General features: G+C 38.0%; 4 protein-coding genes across 4 annotated transcripts in view; 2 read left to right on the top strand and 2 right to left on the bottom strand.

Annotated features, from left to right (window-relative positions):
• The first annotated feature begins 1,686 nt into the window (after nt 1-1,686).
• LOC101311174 lies at nt 1,687-2,286 on the top strand. Its single transcript, XM_004295929.1, has one exon. The coding sequence runs from the start codon at nt 1,687-1,689 to the stop codon at nt 2,284-2,286; it is 600 nt and encodes a 199-aa protein (XP_004295977.1).
• A 2,040-nt stretch (nt 2,287-4,326) lies between these two features.
• On the bottom strand, nt 4,327-6,785 carry LOC101297519. Its single transcript, XM_004294616.1, has 5 exons — nt 6,315-6,785; nt 5,499-5,951; nt 5,316-5,384; nt 5,046-5,104; nt 4,327-4,946 (listed from the first exon to the last, which is right to left on the bottom strand). The coding sequence occupies exons 1-5, from the start codon at nt 6,762-6,764 to the stop codon at nt 4,424-4,426; spliced, it is 1,554 nt and encodes a 517-aa protein (XP_004294664.1). The 5' UTR covers nt 6,765-6,785; the 3' UTR covers nt 4,327-4,423.
• A 2,068-nt stretch (nt 6,786-8,853) lies between these two features.
• On the bottom strand, nt 8,854-13,977 carry LOC101297226. Its single transcript, XM_004294615.1, has 12 exons — nt 13,764-13,977; nt 13,513-13,602; nt 13,237-13,359; nt 12,851-13,018; nt 12,692-12,766; nt 12,420-12,556; nt 12,105-12,167; nt 11,068-11,808; nt 10,638-10,820; nt 10,369-10,503; nt 10,082-10,285; nt 8,854-9,989 (listed from the first exon to the last, which is right to left on the bottom strand). Exons 1-12 carry the CDS (start codon nt 13,782-13,784, stop codon nt 9,362-9,364), a joined length of 2,568 nt encoding a protein of 855 aa, XP_004294663.1. The 5' UTR covers nt 13,785-13,977; the 3' UTR covers nt 8,854-9,361.
• Nucleotides 13,978-22,825: 8,848 nt separating this feature from the next.
• The window catches only part of LOC101296939 (transcription initiation factor IIA large subunit-like), a 4,928-nt gene continuing 879 nt past the window's right edge, over nt 22,826-26,874 (top strand). The window contains exons 1-9 of the mRNA XM_004294614.1: nt 22,826-23,162; nt 23,413-23,577; nt 23,680-23,850; nt 24,576-24,627; nt 24,711-24,769; nt 24,981-25,106; nt 25,998-26,117; nt 26,514-26,577; nt 26,702-26,859. Coding sequence (XP_004294662.1) covers nt 23,052-23,162; nt 23,413-23,577; nt 23,680-23,850; nt 24,576-24,627; nt 24,711-24,769; nt 24,981-25,106; nt 25,998-26,117; nt 26,514-26,577; nt 26,702-26,859 — 1,026 coding nt within the window. The 5' untranslated portion in view covers nt 22,826-23,051. The remainder of the gene's footprint in view (nt 23,163-23,412; nt 23,578-23,679; nt 23,851-24,575; nt 24,628-24,710; nt 24,770-24,980; nt 25,107-25,997; nt 26,118-26,513; nt 26,578-26,701; nt 26,860-26,874) is intronic.

Genomic DNA, 26,874 nt, shown 5'->3' with positions numbered 1-26,874 from the left:
TCAAACTCGAAAAACAAATGGACGGACTGAATTCTGTCCGGTTGTGTTCATACCAGAAAAACTCGAGTTTGAGGGCCTTAACGATCACCAAATTGGCTGAAATTTTGCAGAGATGATCTACACAATATTATCTAGATACTAAACGGTGGAGATGAGGAAATTTGATCGGAAAATGGTGCAAAAATGGAAATCCGCACCAAAACCGTTGGTGCCGACGTCCGCAGCCGAGAAGGGCTATATATATATATATATATATATAACACAACGTACCTTGGCTGCAGCAACCAGGTCGGCAGAGAGGAGTATACATACGTTAAATATTTGGAATGTTAATTATTTGGAATGTACGTTGGAATCAATCAAACATTAGTCGAGCTGGTCATGTCCTGGTGATCATGTTTAGATTTATCCATGAAATGCTTACTAATGTCATTTTACTGTGCATTTTAGTGTTAGTATATTAATTAAAAGATCCAAGTTAACAGATACAGAAGAACAAACAATTAGATTTTTTCTGATAATTAAGAACAAACAATTAGATACAAGTTAACAGATAGATAAAGAACTGAAGGATGAACATTTCCGAATTTGTACTAGCTCCTTAAGATACGTGGTGGGTGGCAGACTATGTTTTCCATCCGTCTTTATTAAGATCCTCTTTCTTCAGATCGAGAATGAAGATTTGTTTTTTTTTTTTGGAAATGGAATGAAGATGTAGTGTGAAGCGATAGTATTAACTTGATATTCATTGTTGACATAATCTTCAGATATATAATAGCTTAAATTCAATAAGTTTGATGATTGTTCGATCGTGTTATCACACTTAACGGATTATAATTTCCTTGGCCTAAGCATACCTCTTAGGCCCTTAAAGCATTGTCTGAGCACAAAGAGCAATTTCGATCAGTAGTGGTAGTTCTAGTTGCATTTCTTGCTTGATGAACAAGAAAGAAACAGAAATACTGAAGTCATCACATCAGACTATATACTTCTGAATTATTTTATAACACATCTATTCTCTATAACGGTTGTTATCATTTCATCCCAAAAGAAAAGTGTAAAGAAAAGAGAGAGTATTGTTTCACCTTAGTACTGATATTTTTTTTATTTAAGAGAACTAAAACTGAGTATTTAGGTTGAAACGTTGGATTCTGTAGTATACTGCTGTTTGTTTTTTTATATTTGCTTTAGATTCTCTCAGCTGTATCTAAAGCAGATTTGATTAATTATTCCTCCATGAAACACCAAAAAACCTAAACAAGTTGGGAAATAACTATAAAAGAAAACATACAAACTTAATTTGTTTCTTTAGCAAGTTTCTTTTACACGTATCCAATCCCACCATAATACACCAAAAACCAAAACAACTTAAATATATTAACTGATCGAAATATACTAAACTATTTAATTGGTGTAACCAAATTCTAGCTAGTTTAATATATAACGAGTGTGAGAGATATTTTTGTCCTTTGGTACAAATTGTATGTCTTTCTTGCTATTGAAAAACAATAATAAAGTGCATAGCATGCATTGCTGGGTAATTAACAGATCAACAGTATCTAGAAGAGCAGGCCTCCCCTCTCTCTCCCTGAATAAATATAATTCTTCGAATTCACTACCAGCCAGTTGACCTATCCCTCTCGATCCCTCTTTCTCTTACTCTCTCACAAATTTTCTTGTTTGATGATGGAGTCTGGTGATCAGCAAACTCCAGAAAATTCAGGTGATCAGCAAGTTACGAGCCAGGTAGCTGCAGCAAAGTCCTACGAGTGTACTTTTTGCAAAAGAGGGTTTTCTAACGCACAAGCTCTAGGAGGGCATATGAACATTCACAGAAAAGATAAAGCAAAGCTCAAGCAAGTCTCCTCATCAGCAAACATTGTTGAAACCAAACAACAACAACAAAGATTGCCTGTAGAGATCCCGAAGATGCCGCAGTCTTACTCTCCCATACTTCTCAAGGTTAATCCCAGCATCACTTCTTCGGAAGCCGTTGCCGATCATATCGAAAGAAGTGCTACAACAATAAGGGAATCTTCATGGCCGGCTGATTGGTTTCTCAATGATAAAGAAGGTGAAAATAAATTACGCCATCAACTTCCACTGTTTTCTCAAGCACCATCGGATCAAGATCATCACAGTCAAGGTGGACAACAACAACAACTAGAAGATCATGGGAATCAAAGTGATAAGGGTTCAGATTTAGATCTTGAGCTCAGACTAGGGCCTGAGCCTCAAGATTCTTCATCAACGCCCGGAAAAGCTACTACGAGAAAGTTCTTTTGATTTTGAATCTACTCTTTCAATCCTGGTATTGTTTCTCTCTTTCATTATACGAATTTATTGATTTATATTGATCATGCTGTAGATCCATTCTTTAACTTTGTGGTACAAGTGCACGTGTATAGAATTTTCCATATGATGTGAAGGTTTAATATATTGTTAGTTCTTTGGATCTTCATTACTTATTTCTTGAATTTTATTTCTGGGTAATCTCATGCATGCTGACAGAGAACAAATGAATTTGAACATAGCATATGGCATGCAATCACTTAAAGATTGCCCTATGAGTAGTTTATACAATTAACAGAGATGAAATGATTTCTTTAGTGATTTTTGACCCTGTTTATGCATCAAAACATGAATAAGCGGAGAAATATATGCAGTTATGAATTAGGGTTTACAGATATTGGGTTAATAGTATGTGTTAAACCCTAAATGCATGTGTTAAACCATCGTTTGATTTATACAACGGTACATAATACTTCCATCAATATGATCAATACTTAATTACACAATCCACATTATCTGGTTTGAGATTTTCATTAGTACGCGTTATGGTTCTCATTTGTGATTCTTATTCATTAAAAAGCACAAACAAGAGAGACAAAAGATGAACGCATAGATTATATTTGACTTCAACTCACAATTTCTTTGATTCTAATAGAAAACCTGGAGTTAGCTAGTAAGGAGCTAGGATACTGACTAATCAAACTGTAGTCGCTTATATATCAATGGTTTAAGGATTTCGGATGTAATACTTTCACTATAGCTTAGTACTTCTTCTTTTTCTTTTCTCTCTCTCTTTTTGTATACAGAAAATAACTAACTGATCGACAACAGCAGCAGAACTAGCTTGCAGCCGATTCTCATTGCGTGGGAACAACACCAACGATCAACTTAGAAGTTTAATTTAACTTTTAATTGATATATTCATTTATTCATTTTTCATAAGATAGCGGGGAGTTGGAGGCGTTATGTACGTATTAATGGCTAGAGCTAGCTGGTCAGGACCCTGGATCTCTTCCAGTAAAGATGAGAGGGAAAAGGTCATATTCGCGTGATTTGTTTGTGAAAACTAAGTAGATATTCATTGATTGATTGTGTTATGTTTTATTAATTGGACTTGGCAAGGATAATTTTTTCTTTGTTCTGATGATCATTAACACCTGAAATTCTGAGCTATATATGTTCCACAAAGGACTGAACTGCTGCAGAAGAAGATTATTTACTATTCCATCCAATTGATTCTCCACGTTTTTTCTTTAATTTCTTGTCATAGAAAGACTTAACTTGAGCTTAATTAAGTGATTTAAGAAAAAGAAAAAATAGTATTCTTACAGATATCAAGTAGTAGTCTTGTCACTCTTGTGTACCGAAAGTACTCTTAAAGTTTAGTATATATATATCTCTATCTTGTCTCTGCAATTCATGTCCAAGTTTACATATCAGTTCTTTTCTTCATAAGGAAGAAGTAATCATTTTTAGAAATAATCCACCCCTTAATAATACTTGATCAACAGCTAGCTTTGGTAAGACTGTTATTCTCAACTCGTTTCGTTAATGTCCAAGACTCTAAGCTTACAACAGACGGCATGCAGTCAAAAAAACTATAGCAAAAGTACTTCACCTTTGACATGTTTATTCAGAATGTAATGTTGTTTTATTTAGGACTGCATGCAAGTGGAAAAGAGTGAAAGAGTTAGAAGAACAGTAAATAAGTAGTTTACTAAATAGATTCAGATGATGACAGAATAAAGTTCATCTTATGAGTGTATACAAACTCTGATCGAAATCTCCTGCTGTCAACTAATCCTGAAGAGATACTAGCTTGCTTCTCTGAAGTTAATAATACTTGCATTCGTTGCTTGATTAGGTACGTAGGTTTCATCTGCGCGCATGCTTCATGCTTGATTCTCATCATCATATGAAAAAAAAATTGTAGAATAAATCAAAATTCAGATGTTCAAATTCTATGCTGATCGATTTCCAGATTTGCAGTAACAAGTCCAAATGCTAAATCAATTTCCTTATCCACTGAAAAAGGACTTGAATCAGTGCATAATATTATTACTTGGTAGAACTCAAACAACCATCCCTTAATAACAACAAAAAGCACAAATAATACTTTGATAGTCATTCTTCAATCATCATCAACATACACAGTCTCTTGTGTAAACAATCCACCAAATACCTTCCTCACTTCTTTCTTCGCCTCTGTTTGTTTGGATTTAGGCTTTGATGACTCCTTTGGTTTCGGAGCTGCAACTTTCTTAGCAACTGCTTTCTGCGGAGGCAGTGTCTTAGCCTTGGCCTGTCCCCTTACAGTAGCAATCTGAACTTTTGGGGTGTCCATGGATTTTGCAACTGTCTCGGAAAGTTGTGAGCTAAACTTATCCCAAGACAGCCCTGAGCCGAAGTCTTTTGCTTTGCTAACGAGGCCATCAAATGAGGCCCCTGCAGCCTCAGCCTTCACTTGAGCTTCTTCTGCTAAATTTGAGGCTTGAGCTTCTTGTTCGGATAGCTTCTTTACTTCTTCTTGGAGTATCTTTGTTGCCTCGGCTGCTTCACGAGCTTTATCAGCAGCTATTATTGCCTCTTCTTCTGCCTTTGCTTTTGCAATCGCTTCTGCATAAGCTTTCCTTCTTCCGTCCTCAGGGATTGTACTAAATGCAAATAAAATATGCAATAAGTTAATAGAATTCATTGCAATCAAACTAAACAGCCAGCTAACAAGGATGAAGAATCATCTCTATGTACGATACCTGAAAAGTTGATCTACAGGCCTCAAAGGTGCTGATGGATCGGTATATACCTCCACAACCTGGGGTCACAAATAAACATCCAAATCATAGTTAAGATGACTGCAAATCAAGAAAGTAAAAGCCGAAATATATATTGTTGATCACATCTTTGGCCAGGGTGAAACCTGCCGGATGTCACAAATTGTCAAATCCTATCATAAAATGTAGTAGAAAACTATCCCATTTTCATAGGCAAAAACTTCATGCTTAGCATGAGCAGCAATGATGTACCTTATTTTCTGCCACAGAAGTGTTTGAGAAAACATCTGCCACCAAGGAAGCAATCTGAGACTTGGCTACCTAATAGTGTAATGTTGGATAATATCAGGAAAGAGTAAAATTTTAATGCCCGAAAAATGGAAAGTAAAATGAAGAGAATGAAAGCATTACATATTACTGCATACATTACATTACTTTGTAGTCGTTAACGCCTCCGTTTCCTTCAGCTGACACAACAACATTGTACGAGCTCTCGGGAGAAAAATCATCCGTCAGACTTGTCTTTATGAAAGTGTAGCTGACATCTGTTTCAATGACCTTTTGCAACAGTTCAGGGATGCTCAACAGCTGAGATCGCGAGAAGATGTTGCTAAAAAATGAAGATATGCCATCTAGCACATTGTAAGTCGATGCACCAGCTGTGTTCCCGTCATAGACAATTGCCACATGCCCGACACCGGCGAGTTGTGCAGCTTGGATTACTTGCAAGGCGTCTGATGGTGTGACTTCAGTCGTTGGACCATTCTCGGAGGGGCCAATTGTGACAACAACTTTGCTGGCATTTCCGATGGCTTTGGCGATAGTTTCAGCATCTTGGAAGGCAGATTCCACAGCATTGAGGCGTTTTGATTCCTCATTTGATAGGATCTACAGTGTTAGTATGTACAATGTACTCGGAATCAATCTTACAAGTTGCATGAAGCTACATACCACAGTAAATCATCCTCAGTTTTCAAAAGACAAAACCTCATACCAACTGTGGCGAATGTTTTGTGCTGATGTGCATCGCATATAATTGCCATATCATTGTTTACTATTTTAAGGAATATTATGCGTATCACATATCCCAGTAGTTTTTACCGGATGTGATGCAAATTAACATTTTGAATAATAACTTTTTCCTTACGTCTTCAAGTTTCATCTAATTTTCATCTTCTTCTAAGCACAAATTATGCTAATCCAACCACCAACGTATTCACATTGTTCATCTGTATGGTCTGAGAAGCTAACCTTGTATTTAGAAGCAACACGAGCCAATTCTTGCGCATCACCTAGTTCAGGCACACCAGCCCTCACGCTAAAACCCTCACGCAGAAGGGTCTGCGCTATTCGAACCCCAGCCTGCCCGGTTGCACCAGCAACAAACACGGTCCCAGGGTCCTTGCTTCTGGAGGGACCAAATGATAAAGAAGGCCTGCTCACAACAGGGATCAAAGACTTGACGTCGGGTAATTTCCCGAAATTCAACCTGAATGGACTTGAATTGGAGTCACCGGCTTCGCCTTCGTCGGAGGATGACGAACCAACGTCCCCTGATGACTTGCCAAGCCGAAATGCAGAGAAGGGTCCAGCCTTGTTGGCAAGGACGGTGAACTTTCCGGGGTTTCTGCGGGTTGTTGTTGCTTTTGAATTGGGTGAGGAGGTTAGAACGAATGAATATGAGGTGAGAGTTGCAGCCATTGAAACTGGCGCTCAGAATCTCTCTCCCTTCACAATTCAGTTTCCATGGTGTTCATGACTTCTGTACTTGACTGAGTGAGCAACAATCTGGATGGGAAGGTACGGGAGCAGGCAAATGAAATGTTGCCACATGGACTCGCTATCTACTACGGAAAAATTGAACACCAGAGAAATCTAATGGGATGTTGAACCACCAGAAAAAGACGTATAGAGATATTCTAGCATTACGAAAATCATATATGTTTTAGATCAACAGGATTTTATCCATTCATGCAACCACAGAAATAATACGATAGGCATGGCCCATACTGGCTCATGTCTATAACTCTATTGCTAGGCAGCCTAAGCAAACTGAAGCACACCACCCCACAGCTTGAAATTCTAAGCTCGTGGATATGGTAAATAGAAAGTAGTACATACAAAAACCTCACTCGGCACAAATATACGGCAATTTTGTGGACAAGTAGTAACAAAACAAACGATTGCGGACAACCATCATATGGCATGTCAAAAAAACGGTTGTTTGCATGTCAGTAAAACAGTTGTATTACAAGGAACTATGGAGAACTTGTAAACAAAGCAAAACAAAGGCTAGCCTTCATTGTTCATAGAAAGTGAAGGTCTCTGGTCTGAATAGTGGAAACAGCTGAGCAATAATCCATCAACAATACTCGGAAAGGAAGGGCAGAGTTGGATTCAGAACAATTCCAAGTGAAAAGAGAAGATGAGAAACTGGCCTATACCATGCAATTTTCATGTCAACAGTGACTAAAACCGATTGTCTGAACCCGCTATAAAACTACACAAAAGAGATTCTCGTGACATGGAATGGAACTCCCAACTTTGTGACTGAGAAGTGAGAAGTAAAGGCCACAACATAACCAGGAAGGAAATATGGAAGAACAAAAACTTGAAATTAATACAAGGGATACATTACAACATCTGGAAGCAAGTTTTGCTAGGACATTCCCATCTAAGGAAGATAAAGGACAAAGACAAGGAGTAAAGACGAGTACATTTGGTGTGTTTTGCTAGGACATTCTCATCTAAGGAAGATGAGGATACAATAAATTGGGAGTAATTTATGATGCCAAAACGAAATTTCAGATAAGGAGTAACGTTATCTTAAAGTCTACACACCAAATATAGGAGGCAAAAGCCACAAAATATACTAGCAAGAATAGATCAGCCCTTACTTCTCACTGAGATCTGGAACAAGAAATATCAGTTCTCAATCAACAAAAAGGGAAGTCGATGCCTATCTAAATTCAATTTCTCTGCCCATCTCTTCGGTCAAAAATTGATAAAGGAGGCAGCATCAAAGTCAGCAAGCTTAACTTACATGCTTTAGCCATGTCAAACAGATTATGATCGTGTTTCACATCTCCAATAACACTCACAGAGAAACACTTGCTACCTGCAAATGCTTAAGCATAGGCAGTAACATCCAGCCTACATTCAGAGGAAGAATTACTATCACTAGCAGCCTAAACTTGCTAACCTCAAACTAAAGGCATATAGAGCACAAAGTTTTATCTAAAACCGGGTGATCACTCCTCAAATTGGATGTAATTTTCGAACACTGAGAATGAAAAGAAATACATTGCAAGGAAATTCACGTAAGGTATACCATCTACATTAAAAAAAGTATATTGAACTCACCATATTCGTCAATACTGCTAAATGATGAAGTAAACAAGGTCAAATGATCCACACAACAGACTTTTTCTATCAAAGTGGGATGCTTCGCATAATATGTGAAGCCCAGTGAGAAAGCATGCTCCATTATCACCCGTATTAATATTCTATATACATACATGATATACTATCCATGTTAACCTTACAGCTGATATCAACATCAGGACCAGTCACCATGGAGAGAATTATAGAAAATTAAGTCCCAGGAAGAACTCTCAAGCTGCCAACCATAAAATTTTAACAAAAATAAAGTAAGAAAGCAGCAATAAAAATTTACACATTTTAGAGACAGAAAGACATGGAGAGAAACGGGGACATGGGGAAATGATTCACCTAATTGACCTAAGCCACTGAGTTGTTCATAGAAAACTTTACCTGAAATCCATGGTCAAAATGCGCATCTGCACATGATCTGCTCTAGTAGTTGACATAAATTTCATCTATCAATTAACCAGAAAGCTAAATTTAGTTAATCCGCATCAATGAATGAAACACAACACCTTTAGGATCTTTTTGACATAAGAGACAAAAAATATGAGACATTCACAAAGAATGTCTACCAACAATCTAATCAATTTAAAATGAAGCCCAATATAAAAGTCACAATCAGACAACAGACATGTATAAAGGCAAATTAAGAGCTTCACACCCATGTGATTCACAGATTATTACCAGAAAATCTAGGAGCAATGTCTGCATAAAGTAGAACTCAAGAATAGCTCAGGGAATCCTCATTTATCCACTTAAGCTGCCAGCAGTAAACACAGACTACATCAAACAGTAACCAAAACATAGAAACACTATTTGAGAAAATATATTCCTAACAAATCTGAAATATTACTACTTGATCAGATTAAAAAGATTAAATCACATCCGCATATCTCAACAAAGTAACAAATTTATTGACTGATGCCCTTCTTTGCTTTGAGTGATTCGAGAGCCTTCTTGCGCAATTCAATCTCAAGTTTCTTCTGAACAGCCTCTTCTTCATTGTCACTTGAATGAAACCCCCTTCCGGTCACATGTTCACCATCTGAACCAGAAGCATCACTGGAGTTCTTCACTTTCTGTTTCTCGGCACGACGTTCTTCTCTTCTGCGTCGACGCTCCTCACGCCTCCGGCGCTTCTTCTCCTTCCGCAACCTCTTTTCCTCTTTCCTCCTCTTTTTAGCCTCCTTCCTGTCTTCTATTGCAGAATCATAACTGTCATCATCATCTGAAGTCACTTCTTGCTTCTCTGATCTCTTATTCTTTCTCTTTTCCTTGTCTCCGCTTCTGCCTTTGTCACTGTCCTCAGAACCAGAATCCAAACCACCACTATGGTTACTATGATCAACCATTTCAACAGATGAGTGTAAAGATCCAGGTTTACGATGTCGTTCGCTATCCTTGGTATTCTTTGAATGAGAGCGGTTCTTATCATCAGCTTTTTTCCCTTCACCAGGATTTGATGCCCTTTGTGTCTCACCTGGCAGAGAGTCTTTATAGACAATTGGCATGTTTGAACCCCTCCCAGAAGATTTTCCACTGTCAGAAATGTTATAATATCATGAAACCGTTCATGCAAGTAGTCATAATTCATTAATGTGAAATTAAATCATGTCACAGGCTATGTTTACCTCTTCATCTCCTGCTCTTGGTTTCTGCTTTCAATCTTATCCAAATGGCTTTGAGATTCAGTAAACCTTTGACCAGATACTACTCTTTCAGGAGAGTACTCTTCCTTGTTAGGAATCTTAGCAGGAGAAATTATCTGCTTACTGATCCCTGATGTATCTCTGGATCTTCTCTCCAAGGACTTGGGTCTGTGATCAGCATCATCCCTACAACAAGACATCCACAATCACTTGATGAACAAAATTATCAAACAAAATTTCAAATGATGAAACTATAATTTATTCCTTACTCTTCTTCACATTCTTTGGGACTGTCACGTCGAAGTTTTTGTTCTCTTGGTTTCCTTGAAGGACTTGAGCTACCATAACGAGCAATTTGCTCCTTTGGTCGTTTCGCAGGACTTTCAGATGGACTGGACAATCTTCTAGAGGAAAAAAATAGTAAGCATAGACTAAAAAAACAAAATCATCAGAAGACTAGTATGCATAGACTAAAATAACAAAATCATCATAAGACTAGCACATATTCTCATACGAGTAATACAGCAAAGATGAATACCTCCTCTTTTCCCTCAAACTCCTTGCACCTGGTGAAGGTTCTAAATTTAGAGGAGACTTCTGTGGTGATGGCGACAAAGCTGGAACTCTTTTGTGGTAATTATTCCCATTCTTCGATTCCCTCTGCAGTGACCCTTCGGAACCAGAGGATTGTTGTGAAGCTGGGGACAAGTTCTCAACAGACCTGTACAGGATTTTTTATGTTATGAATCATAATATTGTCGAATAATCTTATTTAAAATAAACAAATAAACCCTAGATACGTTGCTAAGAAATAAACGACTCAACAGGGATGGTGCAAGGAGAGTTGGTCATACAAGATGTCATTTGCACAATCTCATTTATTCATGCAGCAAGTGCATGAAAAACTATTGGAGAGTCAAAAAGAAGAAAAGTCCAACAGCAAATACAAAATCAAGTGGAAACTAAACCTTGTTCTTTCTTGGTGGGATTGCAGGGGAGATCTCTTCTGCGTTGTTGTTCTCTTGACTGGTGAAGGGGAATCACGCTGAACAGGAGATGAAGAACTTCGATCAGAAGGCGAAGGAGACCTACGTCGAAGAGGTGGGGACCTCCTGCCACTCCGAACTGGTGACCTCCGTCGCACTGGAGATGCATACCTGTTCCGTGATGATCTTCGATACGATGGTCGAACAGGTGAGGGTGACCTACGACGTGCGGGTGAGGGGGACCTGCGACGCCGTCCAATAGGTGACAACCGTCGCCGCAGAGGGGAGGGTGACCTGCGACGCCGGATAGGTGATGGTGATCTGCGATTACGAACAGGTGAGGGTCTGCGGCGGCGGAGAGGTGAGGGTGATCTTCGGCGCCGATAGGGTGATCTACGGCCTCGAAAAGGTGAGGGTGATCTGCGGCTTCGGAAAGGTGGAGGTGACCTGCGACGTCCAGGAGAACGTGATCTACGCTGATAGGGAGAACGAACTCGACGCAATACAGGAGAGCGTGATCTGTGCGGTGAATTTGATCGTGATCCTCTCCTGGAATGAGGTGATCTTCCTCTTGGGGAAAGTGATCCCTCAGGTGACCGCCTCCTAGATGAAATCGGTCGTCTTTGTGGAGAGCGATAACCCCTTCCCCTTTCGGAAGAAATGGACCGTCCCCGTGCTTCTGGTGACTTAGATACGCTGCTTGATCCGTCTCTTTCACCAAACCTGTATAGTGGCAGTGAGATTAAACGATTTAGGATCCAAAAACAAACTATTGGTGTATAGAAAAGAATCTCATTATAAATGCAAGATATCATAAATATCAAGTCTTTATTTATCACACCAACCATTTTCCAAAGATAATCAATGGTAAGAAAATAAAGTGAAAATTTACAATTAAGGAGTAATAAAGCATGCTCAGCATTACTAAAATATGACTACTCAGAAGCTGGACCGAACATAGAGAATTAAACCAAGCAGTATATTTAAAATTTATGGCACAAAGTGGTTCAAGATAGTACCGAGGGGACAAAGATGAGTCCGAATCTGCTGAATCTATCGGAGGCAGTGGAGATCTAGAAACCCTGTAGAAGGTTGAACATAAAACATTTAGCGGGGCTGGTGTACAAATTCACACATAATTGTAGCTACAGTATCTCAATATGTAGCATGACCAAATCAAAATATTAAGAGTATGGTGTATACCACGTATCATAAATATAATGAATGTCTTGTATATGAATGACATCCCACACATACCAACAGTGTGAACACAGATAGACTGCAGACTAGCAGGAATACTACTCAAGTGTCGAACGAATTCCAATGGCTTTTACCTGTTCCTTGCTGTCACACCATTCCTGTTGCCAGTCCCTCTCTCATCATCAGGACGGTCACTTGAAGCCCTTGGGGACACACGGTATGAACTTGGCCCCGCCTCACCATTGCTTGGTTTCTTATCAACCCCTCCTTCCTACAGTAGTTTGAGGAAAAGGCATGAACCCAAATAATTGGAGAAGCTAGCTGAATGCATGAAAACACAAACGGAAGTTAAAACCAAAAACCCTGCTCTAGAGAATGTAACTCCAGCATGAATAAATGCTATTACCATCTTCTTTGATCTCTCTAGTTCAAGCACCTCCTTATCTTTCTTTCTCTGAGTTTCAATTGCATCTGCCTCCTCCTGGAACAATCAATGGCAAACTTCTTCAATAAAAGCTGTATTATCTCAACAGACTAGGACCACAATGCAACAGTATATACTAACCTTCTTTTTTCGTGCTTCTTCTTGTTTGGCATCCAAGAACTGTTGAGGGACACCACTGGCATTATTTTGTGCACTGAGAAGATGAGTCCAGAGCTCTTTCATAAACTTAACTGTATTTTTCTCCATAAATCCAGTCAGCGAAATTTGAATCTCCTTTCCATTCGCTTCCTGCGTATTGAAAAAACATGTACCATTCATAAAACTATATATTAACAACAAAACAAAAATCCATGGCCTGCGTACCAAGAAATTGTAACAATATATCATTGAGATAAGATTTAATTTAGCTGATAACTGAGTGCCGTTTGGAAAACACACACACACAAATTATGTTTATAAATAAAAGTGATGAAAAAAGAAAAAAATCATATTATGCATCACATTACCTTGACATCTAAAAGACCATAAATGAAGTTGATAAGAACTTCATCTTCAAACCCGAGAAGCTCAGTTACCCGGGTAGCAATCCATGGACGCATAACATCCATGTTCACCTTCGTCATGTCCACCTGCAACACATCATTTACACACCATTAACCACACAAACTGGCAATACCTGATTACGTAAGTAAACCAATACCCTAATTCTCACACATTATCAAAAACACAGATAATACAAGGCGACCAATAAATTAACAACAATAGGGATCTCGGAAACGAACCAGATGTTCCAATTCCGGTGCGAATTTCTGCGATTTCATCAGCTTGGCTTGCTTGTTGGAAAACCTCGTGTCCTGATCAGCCGACGTACCCTGATAAACACAATTCAATTCCGAAGAATTCATCACATAAACAGACACAAAATCAACCAAATTGAACGAAATTAAGAATCTTTTTTAAATTTTAGAAAAGATCTGAACCACAGCATCGATGCAATCGAAAACAACTAATTAAAAGCAATTCAGAAACTGACCCTGAAGAACCCGCCCGACATGATGATTTAGGGTTTGCGATTGATTTCGGGGATCAATAATTGACGAAGAGAAGCAGCGAGCGTTGTGGTTTGATACTTATTGGGTTGTTGGGAAAGCTTTGATAAAAGAAAGGGGGTTGGAATCTGAAATCCAGACCCAATTAGAGGTAAGAATGAGTGTCCGGTACTCTCTCTCTCCCCTCCCAAAGCCTGCGACTCTGGAACTGTGCGTGTGTTTGTCTACTTTATTGCTGATGGACCTATTCGGCTAGCCCTAATTCAGAAACGGGAATTACGACTTTACCCGTGATCTGTAATTTGCTCCAAATATCTGTCTTCTACGCAGATATTTATTATTTCCTCTTGGACCAAAAATGATGCGATAATAGATTAGTTTGGTATTGTGGTTTAAAAACTTAATATTTAAAAATTTTAGTTTGATGAAGGATTAATAGTAGAGACAAAGAGATAGCAAGAGAGTCATCATCTTATTCATTGATAGGAGAGCCCTTTATATAGGGAATTACACAATACCAATATGGTAAGGATATGAATACATAGATCTAGTCTAACTACATATCCTATTGGCATAAGGCCAAGGCACACATAGAGAATATCCTAGAACACTAGCCCTTGTGCCGCGCGCTGATATGCCGATGGTGTGATCTGAGTCGTCAACAAAATGTAAGAGGAGGAAGAAGTGTCCATTTCATTCTCATTAGGCTCTTTTATATAGGAGTATAATTTACATCTTAAGGACATAACTAATGAGTATTTACAAGGACATCCACATATATTATAATATTTACAACACTCCCCCTTGAATGTCCACCAATAAATGATATGGTGTTGGACGCGCTTATTTGTTGTCTCGTTAATTAAAAACCTTGTCAGGTAATTAAAACCTTATGGGAAAAAACAACCCTAGTCGAAGGAGAAAAAGAGTGCAACGCGCATATGTTCTAGGTAGCATGCTTCTGGATGCTCCCCCTGATGAGATTTTCCCCTTGATTGTTGCAAGCTTCATATATCATAAATATCGGTTTGATTTGTCTATCACTGAAGTGAGATCTTGTTTGTTTTGCATACAAGGGCTCATCACAAGATTTTCATACCTGCAAAATGAAAACAATACCAATAGAACTATACAACTTTTAATTAGTCTTACCTCATTTAGTAATATTAGAAACATCCTCACATGTTCAAATTCATACATTATGTAATAACTAAGCAGTAGAAGCTAATTAACACATTATTATGTATGGTTCAAACCATTGGAAGATTAGCATGGCATATCTAGCCACTCATATTAATATCTTCGTTTATTGATACATCTCGTATATGCTCTTCAAGAGCTTTAAGCAATTCATAACTTTGCGAAAGTTATAATATGTAGCAACATAATCCGAATTAGGTTTTGTAGTCCAATCATAATACGCATTGAGGCAAATTTGATCACTTTAACTATAACAGAATGAGTATATATGAGCTAGTTTTAGACTATTAATTGCATGAGTTAACTTTAGTTTAATAGTCCAGCATAATGAGAGATATGCTCACCTTTGGGCCTCCCCCTCATGCCTTTCTTCTTGGGTTCCAACCCAAGACACGTCTCACTAATGAGAGTTATGTTTGCATGTATAAGCCACATTACGTCATTTCGCTTAGGGATTCAGACTCTCTCAAGTATTCATGGATCGATTTACATTCGAATCATTCATGTACTTGGATCCTTTAAGGATTTGATAAGCGATATGCTTATAATGACGCTTTACTTTTGGGAAGTCTTTTAAGATCCTTATAATATACGATGACAACTGTCGTAAGTCTCTCGTCAATAAATATATGTAACATTGTACTTACAGAAAATTGTCACGTATAAGGAAAGATATTTGTAATTCTCATGTCTTTTGTAGACATTGTGCCATAGTGATTTATTTTCATTGTGATTAATACCTTTTTGTATCATGTTTGTGCCATAGGTCTAAGTATCTCATCACGTTTTAGATATTCAGTTTAATTGGAATTGCCTCTATCCAATTTGGCCAATAATATGATTTGTCGACATTCATAATGAAACGTGGTATTGCATCATACAGTTCTTAATGGTCTTTGGTAGCTACCATATGCAAATTTTCATCAATGTTCATCATTTATAGATCTCACACATTCTTATATGCATGCATTAGCTACTGTGAGCTTATTGATATTGGGTACCCATGCCACTTCTGGGGCAAATATTGTCACTTCTATGACAAACATCTCTCATAGATGAATTATATCTAACGAATGTGGATCTATATTCATAATATCATAAAACATTATAGGATCTGTATAAAAATTTCCAGGAGCTTAAAACTTTAAACCTAGTGGATACATGATTTTCAGGACCTATTGATAACAACACCGAATAATAAAAATGGTAATATGAAGAGTCATTTCAAAAAAATAATTGATCACATGATGGTAGTAAACTGAGTTAATTATTTTAGTAACTCCAAACATTAAATCAATAACTCACACATCAATTCAATAACTCCCACATAATGCAAGTAAAAGAATGGTAATAGTCTCATTAACATGGTTGCAACTTGCAACATATGTTCATTACTACAACAATAATAGCTATAATCAAATATCATTATTTGTTGATCATATCAACATGTTTCTCATTGTCCACAAATTGTCCAGATGAATCTCAATGAAACTGTTAGTACATATGATTGAATTTAGCTTTATTGTCTTTGTCAGAGGGCTTCGTAGAGAGCCACTAAATGTTGAGGCATGCGTCAAAAATTGTTACTATAGCTACATCTATAGCCATATTAGGATCCATATTAGAAGACGCAAATGTGTCCATTCATGGCTCTTGGTAGAACAATGTTTCTTAGTGTCTCATATTGAACATGTGTTCAAAAGTTCCATAAAATTATCCATAAAAATGCATAGAATTGCACCATGATATTGCAAAACTCATCCAAACAAATGGGAATAAGAACCATAGATTCTTGATCTAAATCAATAATATATAGACCACCTATAAACTCATAAACTCATAGATCATGTTCATGGTCTTAAGTAATAATCTTGCATCAGAGACCACATTGATCATGCATCATGGATCCAATTATGTTGTTTAGAATTTCATGTTCATAAGAAAAAAAATATCAATATCGAAACTTCAAGTTCAAATCTTGTGAACAATGGATCACATGTACATGCATAAAACTTCAGGTTTATGCTTACACAATTAGATCTCCAAGTCTAATGTAATTTTGAACTTTAGGTTCACAATCTCATAAATGATTATTAGCGAAACTTCAGGCTCATTAATATAAGCAATTGTAAACATAGAATTGAGCAATATAAACAAAGTATATATGAAGACAAGATATAATCAAAATAGAAGCGAACTCATAGATCGTGAGTATGAATAATAAGCAACAAAAGTTGCATCAATATCTCATAGATCATCATGGAGTTCATAGAACGAATGAGCGAAAACGTGCTGATAACGTGTTATAAACTAAGAATGAGATAGAGAGAAAAGAGAAGAATAAAATGTAAGAGGAGGAAGAAATGTCTCTTTCATTCTCATTATGCTCTTTTATATAAAGTATGATTTACATCTTAAGGACATAATTAATGAGTATTTACAAGGACATCTACATATATTATAATATTTACAACAATTTTAAATAAGTAACCCTCTACATGTTTTTAAAATCGTGGTTATTTGAACTAAAAAGTTTTGGATAAGCACGTTTTTAAGACTTTACCAAACAGAAAATATATTCAAAATAATGATTATAAGTGATTTTAATTCTTAAAACTCAATGTCAAACTGGGCCAATGTTGATCGAGCTACTGAGTCCTAATTATTAGTTTGGCTTTGCTATCTCACTCCCAGTTAAAAAAATAAAAATTGACAGGTGAAATAAGATTTTTTTTTTTTTTTAAGCAAATGCAGATTTATAACTCATTGTATTAATAGTCGCAGCCAAAATAACACTGATACTGTCACATCCCGACCCTTATATTTTTACCTTATTCACTAGCTTAATTATAATAAGAATTTTACCGTCCCCGTCATTGAGTTAATAGTTTAATTGGTCCCTAGAGGTATTTTAAGAGATGATTAGTTTCGGGGAATTGTTCGTGGGAGAAAATATGACGACGGTAAAAATGGTAAATTTTAGCTAGTAAAAGGTAATTTTTATTCGGGTATTATTTTTTAGGGGTGTTTTATTTTGGATTTGGGTGGTATAAGAAGGTTGGACCGAGCCAAGGGGTGGTCAAGCCCAGCCCTCTTTTCTCTCTCTCTCCCTCCCGGTTTTCCCGCACCCGAACTCCCTCCCACAGTCGATCTTTCCGTCGTCGGCCAGCCGCCGTCCGGCCACCAACCGTCGCCGCACCGGTCCCGTTCGGTCGGCCATCAACCTAGCAACCTTCTTGGACCGGTGACAGCTCCCCTAGCGCCGCTGTGAGGAAGATATCGGGTCCGAGAGGTCCGACTGTGTTAGGTTTCACGTCGCCGGAACTCCCTCCTCCGGCCACCAATCCGGGCAAGCTTGGTACGGTTTTGTAGCCCTCCAACCCAGCAGCTTTGCCCTAAAAGGACTCACTCCCTCTTGAGCTAGGTAAGGAGAAATTTGAGGTGGAAGTTTTATGGCGTTTTTGATGTTTTTAGTCGATTACCCTAGTTAGGCTTGGAATTGGTGTTTGTGCTAGTTAGGAAAGTTGTAGAGCATGATGAGAGGATTATTCTGTCAAAATTTCATAGGTTTTGGAGGTCGTCGGAATTGGCCTCCGGCCGCCGCTGCCGGCGGAGCCGCCGCCGGTTAAGAGATTTTTAGGGTTTTAAATGTGGAATATTAAGGGGATTATATTGATGTGATTTATGGAATTTTTGGATGAGATTTGGATAGATTTGTGAATTTCCGAAGTTTGGTATTTTTGGCGGTTAATTAATGTAGAATCCGGTCGTAGGATTCAAGTCGTATTTTGGGGAGGTTGTATTTACGACTGTTGAGTATGATATTTAAGTTCGGATCATTCCGATTTAAGAATATCAAAGTTAGGCAATGATGAGCGCATTTATGGCTCTCGGGTAATTTTGCCTATTTTGATTAAATATTGGATTATTGGTTGGGAAATTAATATTATATTTGGAACAGGACGTGAGGAGGCTCGAGCTGACGAGGCCCCAGATCGACATCAGGCTTAGGCCTAATTTGTGAGTGGACGTTTATTTTTAATAAATGCATGCTATAGTTCATGGTTGAACAATTAATGTTGCGGAATATTTTAACGTCATTTTAATTTGACGATTTTTATTTCTCTTGGAGAGTTACCGAAAATGGGATTTTCGGTGGATATAAATATGTATTTATGAGAGAGTATGTATATAAATGCTAGCTAGCCATATGTGTCTGTCCACCTTAATGGCGTAGCATATAGCCGCATTATGGTGTGACGTGAGCGTTGGACGTGAGCGTAGTAGCCCTATTTAAGTGTTTAATTCATATAGGGGGTATGGGCACATATTTATACACCCGTCTGTCCCCCTTAATGGCGTAGTGTAGCACCGCATTAAGGCGTGACGTGAGCGTTGGACGCGAGCGTAGTAGCCCTATATAGACCCATGAATTTATATAGGGAGTATGGACGAGTGTAAATACATACATATATTATAGAGTCTGAGAGGCTCGATATTTTATGAGATAAAAGTTTTATCGCTTGCGGCATGCATTCGATTTTTTCCTTAGAAATTAATTTGGGGAAACATAAATATTTTAATTATTATTTTATTTTTGTCCACTCACTCTAACGTTATTAAATGTTTTCCCCTGGGCCTTTCATTTTAAATTGCCCAGTCTGCAGAGTTCGGGTTGGATCTAGTAGGAGGCGAGGCATAGTCACCCGCATTTCCGCCAGTTTTCATCAGTAGGTTACCTGTTTAACCTACTAGTGTTTTTCTTGCTTCCGTTAGTGTTTAGTAGCTCTGAATACTTTGGGATTATTGTATATTATGTTTAGAATTTCTGAAGGATAATTATGTGATGTTTGGACGTGTTGTATTAAGAGTGTAATTTGGAATTTTCGAGTTAGGGTTGTCCATTTTCAAGGGAGATTTTCTCAATTTTTTCAGTAAATTTTCCTTGGAGGTGGTCCCCGCATGACTTACTTTGGGTTTCAGGGTGAAATTCGAGGTGGGTCGTGTCAGATACAGACCACAACGAATTGAGATGATTCATATATCATTATGTTGTACATTATCGTCATCAACGATGAGCTTAGCAAGCTATAATCTAGCTCTACATAGAAATAGCTTTGCATGAAAACTTCTATCGTTAAGGCGCTCAATTGCGGTACGACAAGAAGTGTCCACTATCTAGATTCCTAAAAACCTACACAGGAAAATTATTGGAAATAAACTAGTAAAAAACTAATTTAAAACGCTAGAAGCCTAAAAGAATAGGCTTAGAAAAAACTAGAAAAATAAGGGAAAAAATGATGCCCAAGTGGACCCAAAAAAAAATTGTGCTCAACCCACCAAGAGAGAGACCAGCCTTCAGCCCGACCTAGCCCAAACCAGCTCCATGCTATCGCCTACAATCCCCCACCACCTGCTTCGCTCTGCTGCTCCGTCAGACCGTCACCCATCCTTCGCCTTCGTAGCCACGCTAGCCTAGGCTACCATAACCAAACCAGGCCTCACCACCACCGCAAGTTCTCATCTTGGATCTAGATCTCAAAACCCAGATTAGGTCAAACCACAAACAGCATATCAACACGACATCATAACAACCAGCCACGCCATTGGCTCACCCCTAACCCAACTGCCGATCAAAATCAGAGAGGAAATCCCTGAAGCTGCAACCATCAAACTAGCCTTCATCTCCTTCTTATCCCACCTTGCCGCCACGACTCTCCGAACCAAATGAAGAGCCTGTTGAGATTAGACCCATGAGGGATCGATTAGGACCCGTCCGACGATGGCGGAAAGGCACTCTCCGAACTAATAAGAAACTTTTCTTAGTAAAAAGACAGTGTTTTATGATTTTAGATGTGATAACCTTTTTTTGTGAGAATTCTCCAGATTTGATAACTTAAAATGACATAATATAAATTTTCTCAAGACATCAATAAGAATATCTAGGTTGAAGGGAATATCTAGGTTGAAGGTTATACAGTATATGACACTTGGGGTTTGTTTGTTTTTAGGGATTAGTATAGTTGGGCTTAATACTTATTAGAGTCCTACACTTCACAAGTCTAGTTTATTTTACATTATACCTAACTCATGTTCGGTGCTCTATTAAAGTCCTACACTCCTCAAACAAAAGAAAACAAAATTATAGAAAAGAACGATACCAATAGAAGAGAAAACACAAGAAGAAGCTCAAACCCATAATTTTAATCCGTTAAATTGATCACAATTCAAACCCATAAATCTAAACCCATAAGAAGTGGTATCATCAGTTTCACCAACATCATCACTATCAAACAAAATTTGTAAACTTCATTTGCCAAGACACGTCATAAATTCTTGAAACAAAGTCTCTCGTCTCAAGCACAATCCTCTTCCGCAACCTCACTCCCTAAGATGAGAGAATGAATAAAATTGAACTTAAAGAAGCATTGTTGGAGGCTGAAGCATACATGAGTGAGAGAGAATGATGATGTTGACGCAAAGAACAAAACACAACAAGAGCGTCTAACACGAGCTTGCACAATCCGATGATTTTTGGCCGCTCTCCCATAGAAGGTGTTGACTTTGGGGACTGTAACGTCCCATTTAATGTAGTCCTCTTTCTTGCCAAGCATGGGCTTGGTCTTGGTCTTGTTAGATTAAAGTAGTTAGTGATAAAGTAGTATGGGGTTTACATTCAAAACCAATTGGTTATGGGTGGAGTGGTCCATAACCTTATTAACCACAAACAAGGTTCTATTTTTCTGATGTGAGATTTATATCTCAACACGCCCCCCACATGTGGTGAATTTTCAAGCCTAACACGTGGACAACATTTGGGGTAACGTGGAGTTCGTGTGTCCATTACGCATTCAGACGTGGACATGGGTAACCCGCTCTGATACCATAATAAAGTAGTATATGGTTCACATCCAAAACCAATTAGCTATGAGTGAAGTGTCTTAGACCCTTATAAACTACATGCTAGATTCTATTTTTCCGATGTGAGATTTATATCTCAACAATTAATTTAGTCTAGTCCCTAAAAACAAACATATCCTAAGGATGCATAATTTTATGCCTTGTGACCTAGGCACTGACAAACTCTACATTTGTTGCATGTAAGGTGAACAAAAATGATCTCATCTAGTTAAGCTAGTGCCAACCAATCTTAATGTGGCCCCCATAAGATAAACGGATGGTCATGAATCATGATATCCTTCATATTCTCAGGAGCGATGGCCCCCCTGACTGAGACTTGCTGTTGTTACAGCAGCTCTTGCTATTTGTTCTGCTTTTGTCTTTCTTTACTGTTAGTCTGTAATGGTTTGTAGCAGTGTTTACTTTTTCCCTTGCTTTTTCAGCCTTGTTGACTTTTTTTAGTTGTTTTTGCTCGACCTTTGTGGTCTGTTTCAATGAAGTTCTATTCTTGACCAAAAAAAAAAAAAAAAAAAAGGGTAAACACATTAATTTTGGATCCCAGAGTGAAAGTCTGTTAAGATTGAAAAATTTATGTATCGAAACTTAGTGACCGATTTATATCTATTTTAAAAATTCTTTATTATTATTTTTCCAGTGTTATTATTATTTTTTAGCACATAAACACAAAATCACCACGCAAGAAAATTAATATGCTGAAACAAATCAGCTACTCACTGTATCAAGCTTCCCCAAGTGAGGGGTGTCCTGTGTTCCTTCCTTGTCCAAACAGTCATGGGCGAATGGAAAAACAAGCCTACAGTACGAAATCTATATATAACGAGTCAGAATCGTGCAAATTTCGCCACGTGGCCCCACTATAAATATTTTAACTTTTCACCCACCGCCCAACCCACATATAATCGGATGCAAACCTATTTATATTCCACTCTTTATTCTGCACTTCTCGTCCGCCCTTCTCTCTCTTCCCTCCGCTCCTCTATCCTCCGCCGTTTCTCTCTCTTCTCTCTCACTCTCACACCCAAACCCTAATTGCTCCCCGCAGCTCCAATCGCGGATTTCCTGGGCTGGATTTCACCTCTCAATTTTTCCGGTGAAATCTCCGGTTTGTTGACGGGAGAGCCTGGAGGCCGACGGGGGCTGAGGATCGGAGAATGGCTTCGACGAGCGCTGTCTACATCAGTGTCATCGAGGACGTCATCAACAAGGTCAAGGAAGAGTTCGCCAATGGCGCCGGTGAAGACGTCCTCAAGGAGCTTCAAGGAGTAATTTCAATTCTCCCTTGTATCTTCATTTTTCAAATTATTGTCTTTATTTTTCGAGTTTTCGGTATCGAAATCGGAGATTATGTCGTTTATTGTGTCTATTGATATGAGGTTGTACGATGGACTGGTTATTAGAGCTCGATCTGGTTCATTTCTAGGGTTTTGGATTTTAATGAGGATTAACTTGGTTTATTGAAACTGTGTAAGTATGGTTTAGTTGACATTTGTTCAAATTTTCGGTGAATCTCAGACTTGGGAGGCTAAGATGATGCAAGCTGGTGTTGTAAATGCTCCGATTGAGAGGTCTGCGGCGGCCAAGCCCACACCTGGAGTTACTCCAGTTCATGATCTCAATGTACCGTATGAAGGGACTGAGGAGTATGAGACTCCTACTGCTGATTTACTCTTCCCTCCAGTGAGTTCTTTTTTTATTTCATGTGATTTTCTGTATTTGCGATGAAAATCTCTGCTTTGGTTTGTATCAATGGTTGATTTTGTTGGTGCTTTGGAATGTCAGACCCCGGCACCAACTCCAATCCCGCAAACTCCTTTGCAACCACAAACTCCAGGCCAAACACCAGGAACCGCGGAGACTTATAATATTCCTACTGGGGCTAGTGATGATTCTGCTGGTGGCAATGCAGGTGCAAATACAGATTTGAAACCTGGAAGACCTAGCCCATACATGGTAAAACATTTCATTCTGCGTGTGTAATTTGTATGTGGATGAAATAAAAATCCATAGAGTAAGCCACTCCACTGATATTGAGGGGAGCAATAGTCAATTTCTCACTGAGAATGGATTACTTTGATCGTCAAGACCCGAGAAATGATCAAAGAGCATATTTGGATATTATGCCCTACTAATTTTATGCTAAATGAATGTCTTTTGCATTACACATACCCTTGTTGAAAGAACGTGATGGTATGAAATCTTTTAAGAATAAAATTTCACTATAATTTATGTTGGGAGTATTTGCCACTTTCTGCATACTAGAATTCAAATTGCAACGACATGTGCCAGAGAGTGAGAGTAGCACAGACTATTTCATCTTAGATGGTATGAGTTTATGAAACATACATGTTCAATTCATGCAGTATTAATTTGCATAAAATTTCAAGTTCTAAAATGTTGCAAAATTCTTCAAAATATGCCTCCATTTGGTTTTTACACGAATATTTTCATAAATATGGAATGATAATATTTCCCTAAATATGAATCCAGATACTTATGTTAATATGACTACCAAATTGAATGATATTCCATGGATACCGATAATTGCATCACTGGTATAAATGCAAATGTGAATAGGACATTGTTTATATAGTTCCTATAAAAGTAAATTTACATTTAGTTCCTTGGGTTGTTTGATAAGTATAAGAAAACCTAACTATTGTTTCTTTTGCCCGCAGCAACCTCCTTCTCCTTGGATGACCCAGCGGCCCCCACTTGATGTTAATATCGGTAAGTCGAATACATATTTAGGTTAAAGTTTTTTTTTTTTTCCTCCATGATGGTTGGGTATTGATTCACACGTATTTGTGTAGCTTATGTGGAAGGGCGGGATGAGGTGGATAGGGGAGCCTCTCATCAACCCCCAACACAGGTAATGCTGTTAATAACTAAATTGAAATTGCAGAAAGGAAAAAAACTGAGTATGAAGAAAAACCCATGATTAACCATCTTTCGAATGGATTTGGTTTGTTTACCTTTTTTTTCATTGCTTCTTTTACTTCATCCTTGTCAAGGACATGCAATCTGTTTTATGTTGATACAATTCAGTTACTAGTATAGCTAACTATTTATATTCATTTCAGGACTTCTTCACAATGTCTGCTGGAAAGCGAAAACGTGAAGAAATTCCCCCACAATATCAAGCTGGTGGGTTTATTCCCCAGCAAGATGGAGCCGCAGATGCTATACCCGAGTTTTTTGAGATTGAGGTTTGTTCCTTTTGTTCTTTCTTAATTCTTATGGCCTAAGTGCCATACTTCAGGCAAGTTTAAATTTGAGTAACATCGGATGCCATTTTTAATTGGATTTGGTTTGATATCCTTGAAAATATATGAAAGAAAGGGAAAGGGGTACATGTTCTCGCTTTTTAGGTGATGATATGTCCATGTAAAATTGCCAAGTTACCAATGAATGTTGGGACAAAAGTAGGAGGTGTTCAATGTGGAGACTGAAAGGTGGAAAGATCAGAGACAATACTTATGAGAATGTACTGAAAGATGGATATATGCTACTTTTAAGCAGTGTTGGGATGTTTCTTCAGTCGATACATCTTAACTGCTTTGGATTTCTGTACAGTGTTTTGTTTCTTCATTTTTGGTCCGAAGAGTCTTAGTACTAATTGTTTCTTCACTTAGTACTATTTTTTTTTTTCTTCTCTCCATAACATTCTTAGAGTATGCTAGGAAGTATTGTTTTTTCTCATTAGGCCTTTGTTGTTGGCTTCTTCTGGTGTTGCCATATGCAGACCCTCCTTGGAGGTGTAGTTACTTTTTCCGATGTTAAGTTCACGTGTGTTATATTTGTACTAATTCATTGGAAGTTGGGTAATTATTTCTAGAACCTACTTAGTATGTACTAGAAGTTTATAGTTTCTGCTCATGTTGGCCTTGGTTTATTGGTATCTTTGTAGAAAGCTCTCCATTAATTGGAAATGGACCATTTGTTTGCTTTGATGTTAACTTTCTGTGATTTTTTTCTCTACTAATCCAAGCAGTAAGCTTTGTTGATCACTTCTGGATCAGCATGAGTGATGGATATGACAAAATTCCTTGTTGATTCAATACAAATCTCTGAGTCACATTATGTTACTGACCTTTCAGATTTGTGGAGGGAGCACTTCTATTGGACGTGCGTATGGTAAGATGTCTGCTTGTACACCCAAGATTCCTCAACTTGATGGGCCAATACCTGATCCCTATGAGGAGCTTTCTACTCCCAATGTAAAGACAGTTCTCAAAATTCTGCATGCAGCACATAATTATGCTTCTTTTTATTGTGTGTGCGGCCTTTTGTTTATTCTTTTTGTGTGTCAATAATTCACCTGGACTTGTTGATGTCTGACTCACTCACATGTATATTGGTATTGACTTTTGGGTAAATGAGGGTCAGAGCGAATCAAATTTGTTAGGTTAAGCAAGTTGTTCAGATATTGAATTCTGACTTGTTAAAGCTTTTAGATTTTGAATAATTATCTTGATAGTCTAACTTGTTTAAAGTATGAGATCTGGATCTCTAGAGAGTTGTACTTATTTATGTACTAAAGACGAGTGTTCATGTTTCGACTTCTCTCTCCCTAGAGTGGAAATATTTGTTGACTCGCTAAATGATGATTGCAGATATACAATTATCAAGGAGCTTTCAATGAAGACTACAACATTGCCAACACACCAGCTCCCAATGGTAATTGTGAAACGTTGTGATACACTTTGAACATCATGACATGTTAGATTATCTTATATGAGGGTAACTTTCGTCTCTTAGAATTTGATTCTTCTACTTCTCATATGATCTATTTATTCTCCAGATGTGCCAGTCACTCCAGCTCCTGTTGTGAATGATGTTGGAGATGATGATGAGGACGATGAGCCCCCATTGAATGAAAATGACGATGATGATCAGGATGATGTGGACCAAGGAGAGGAACTGAACACACAGCATTTGGTATTGGCTCAGTTTGATAAGGTCTCTCTCTCTCTC

Source organism: Fragaria vesca, linkage group LG3 (assembly GCF_000184155.1).
Source record: "Fragaria vesca subsp. vesca linkage group LG3, FraVesHawaii_1.0, whole genome shotgun sequence".
NCBI classification, from domain to species: Eukaryota; Viridiplantae; Streptophyta; class Magnoliopsida; order Rosales; family Rosaceae; genus Fragaria; species Fragaria vesca.
Note: the sequence above shows the minus strand (reverse complement) of the source record. Positions and strands in the feature narration are given on the sequence as shown.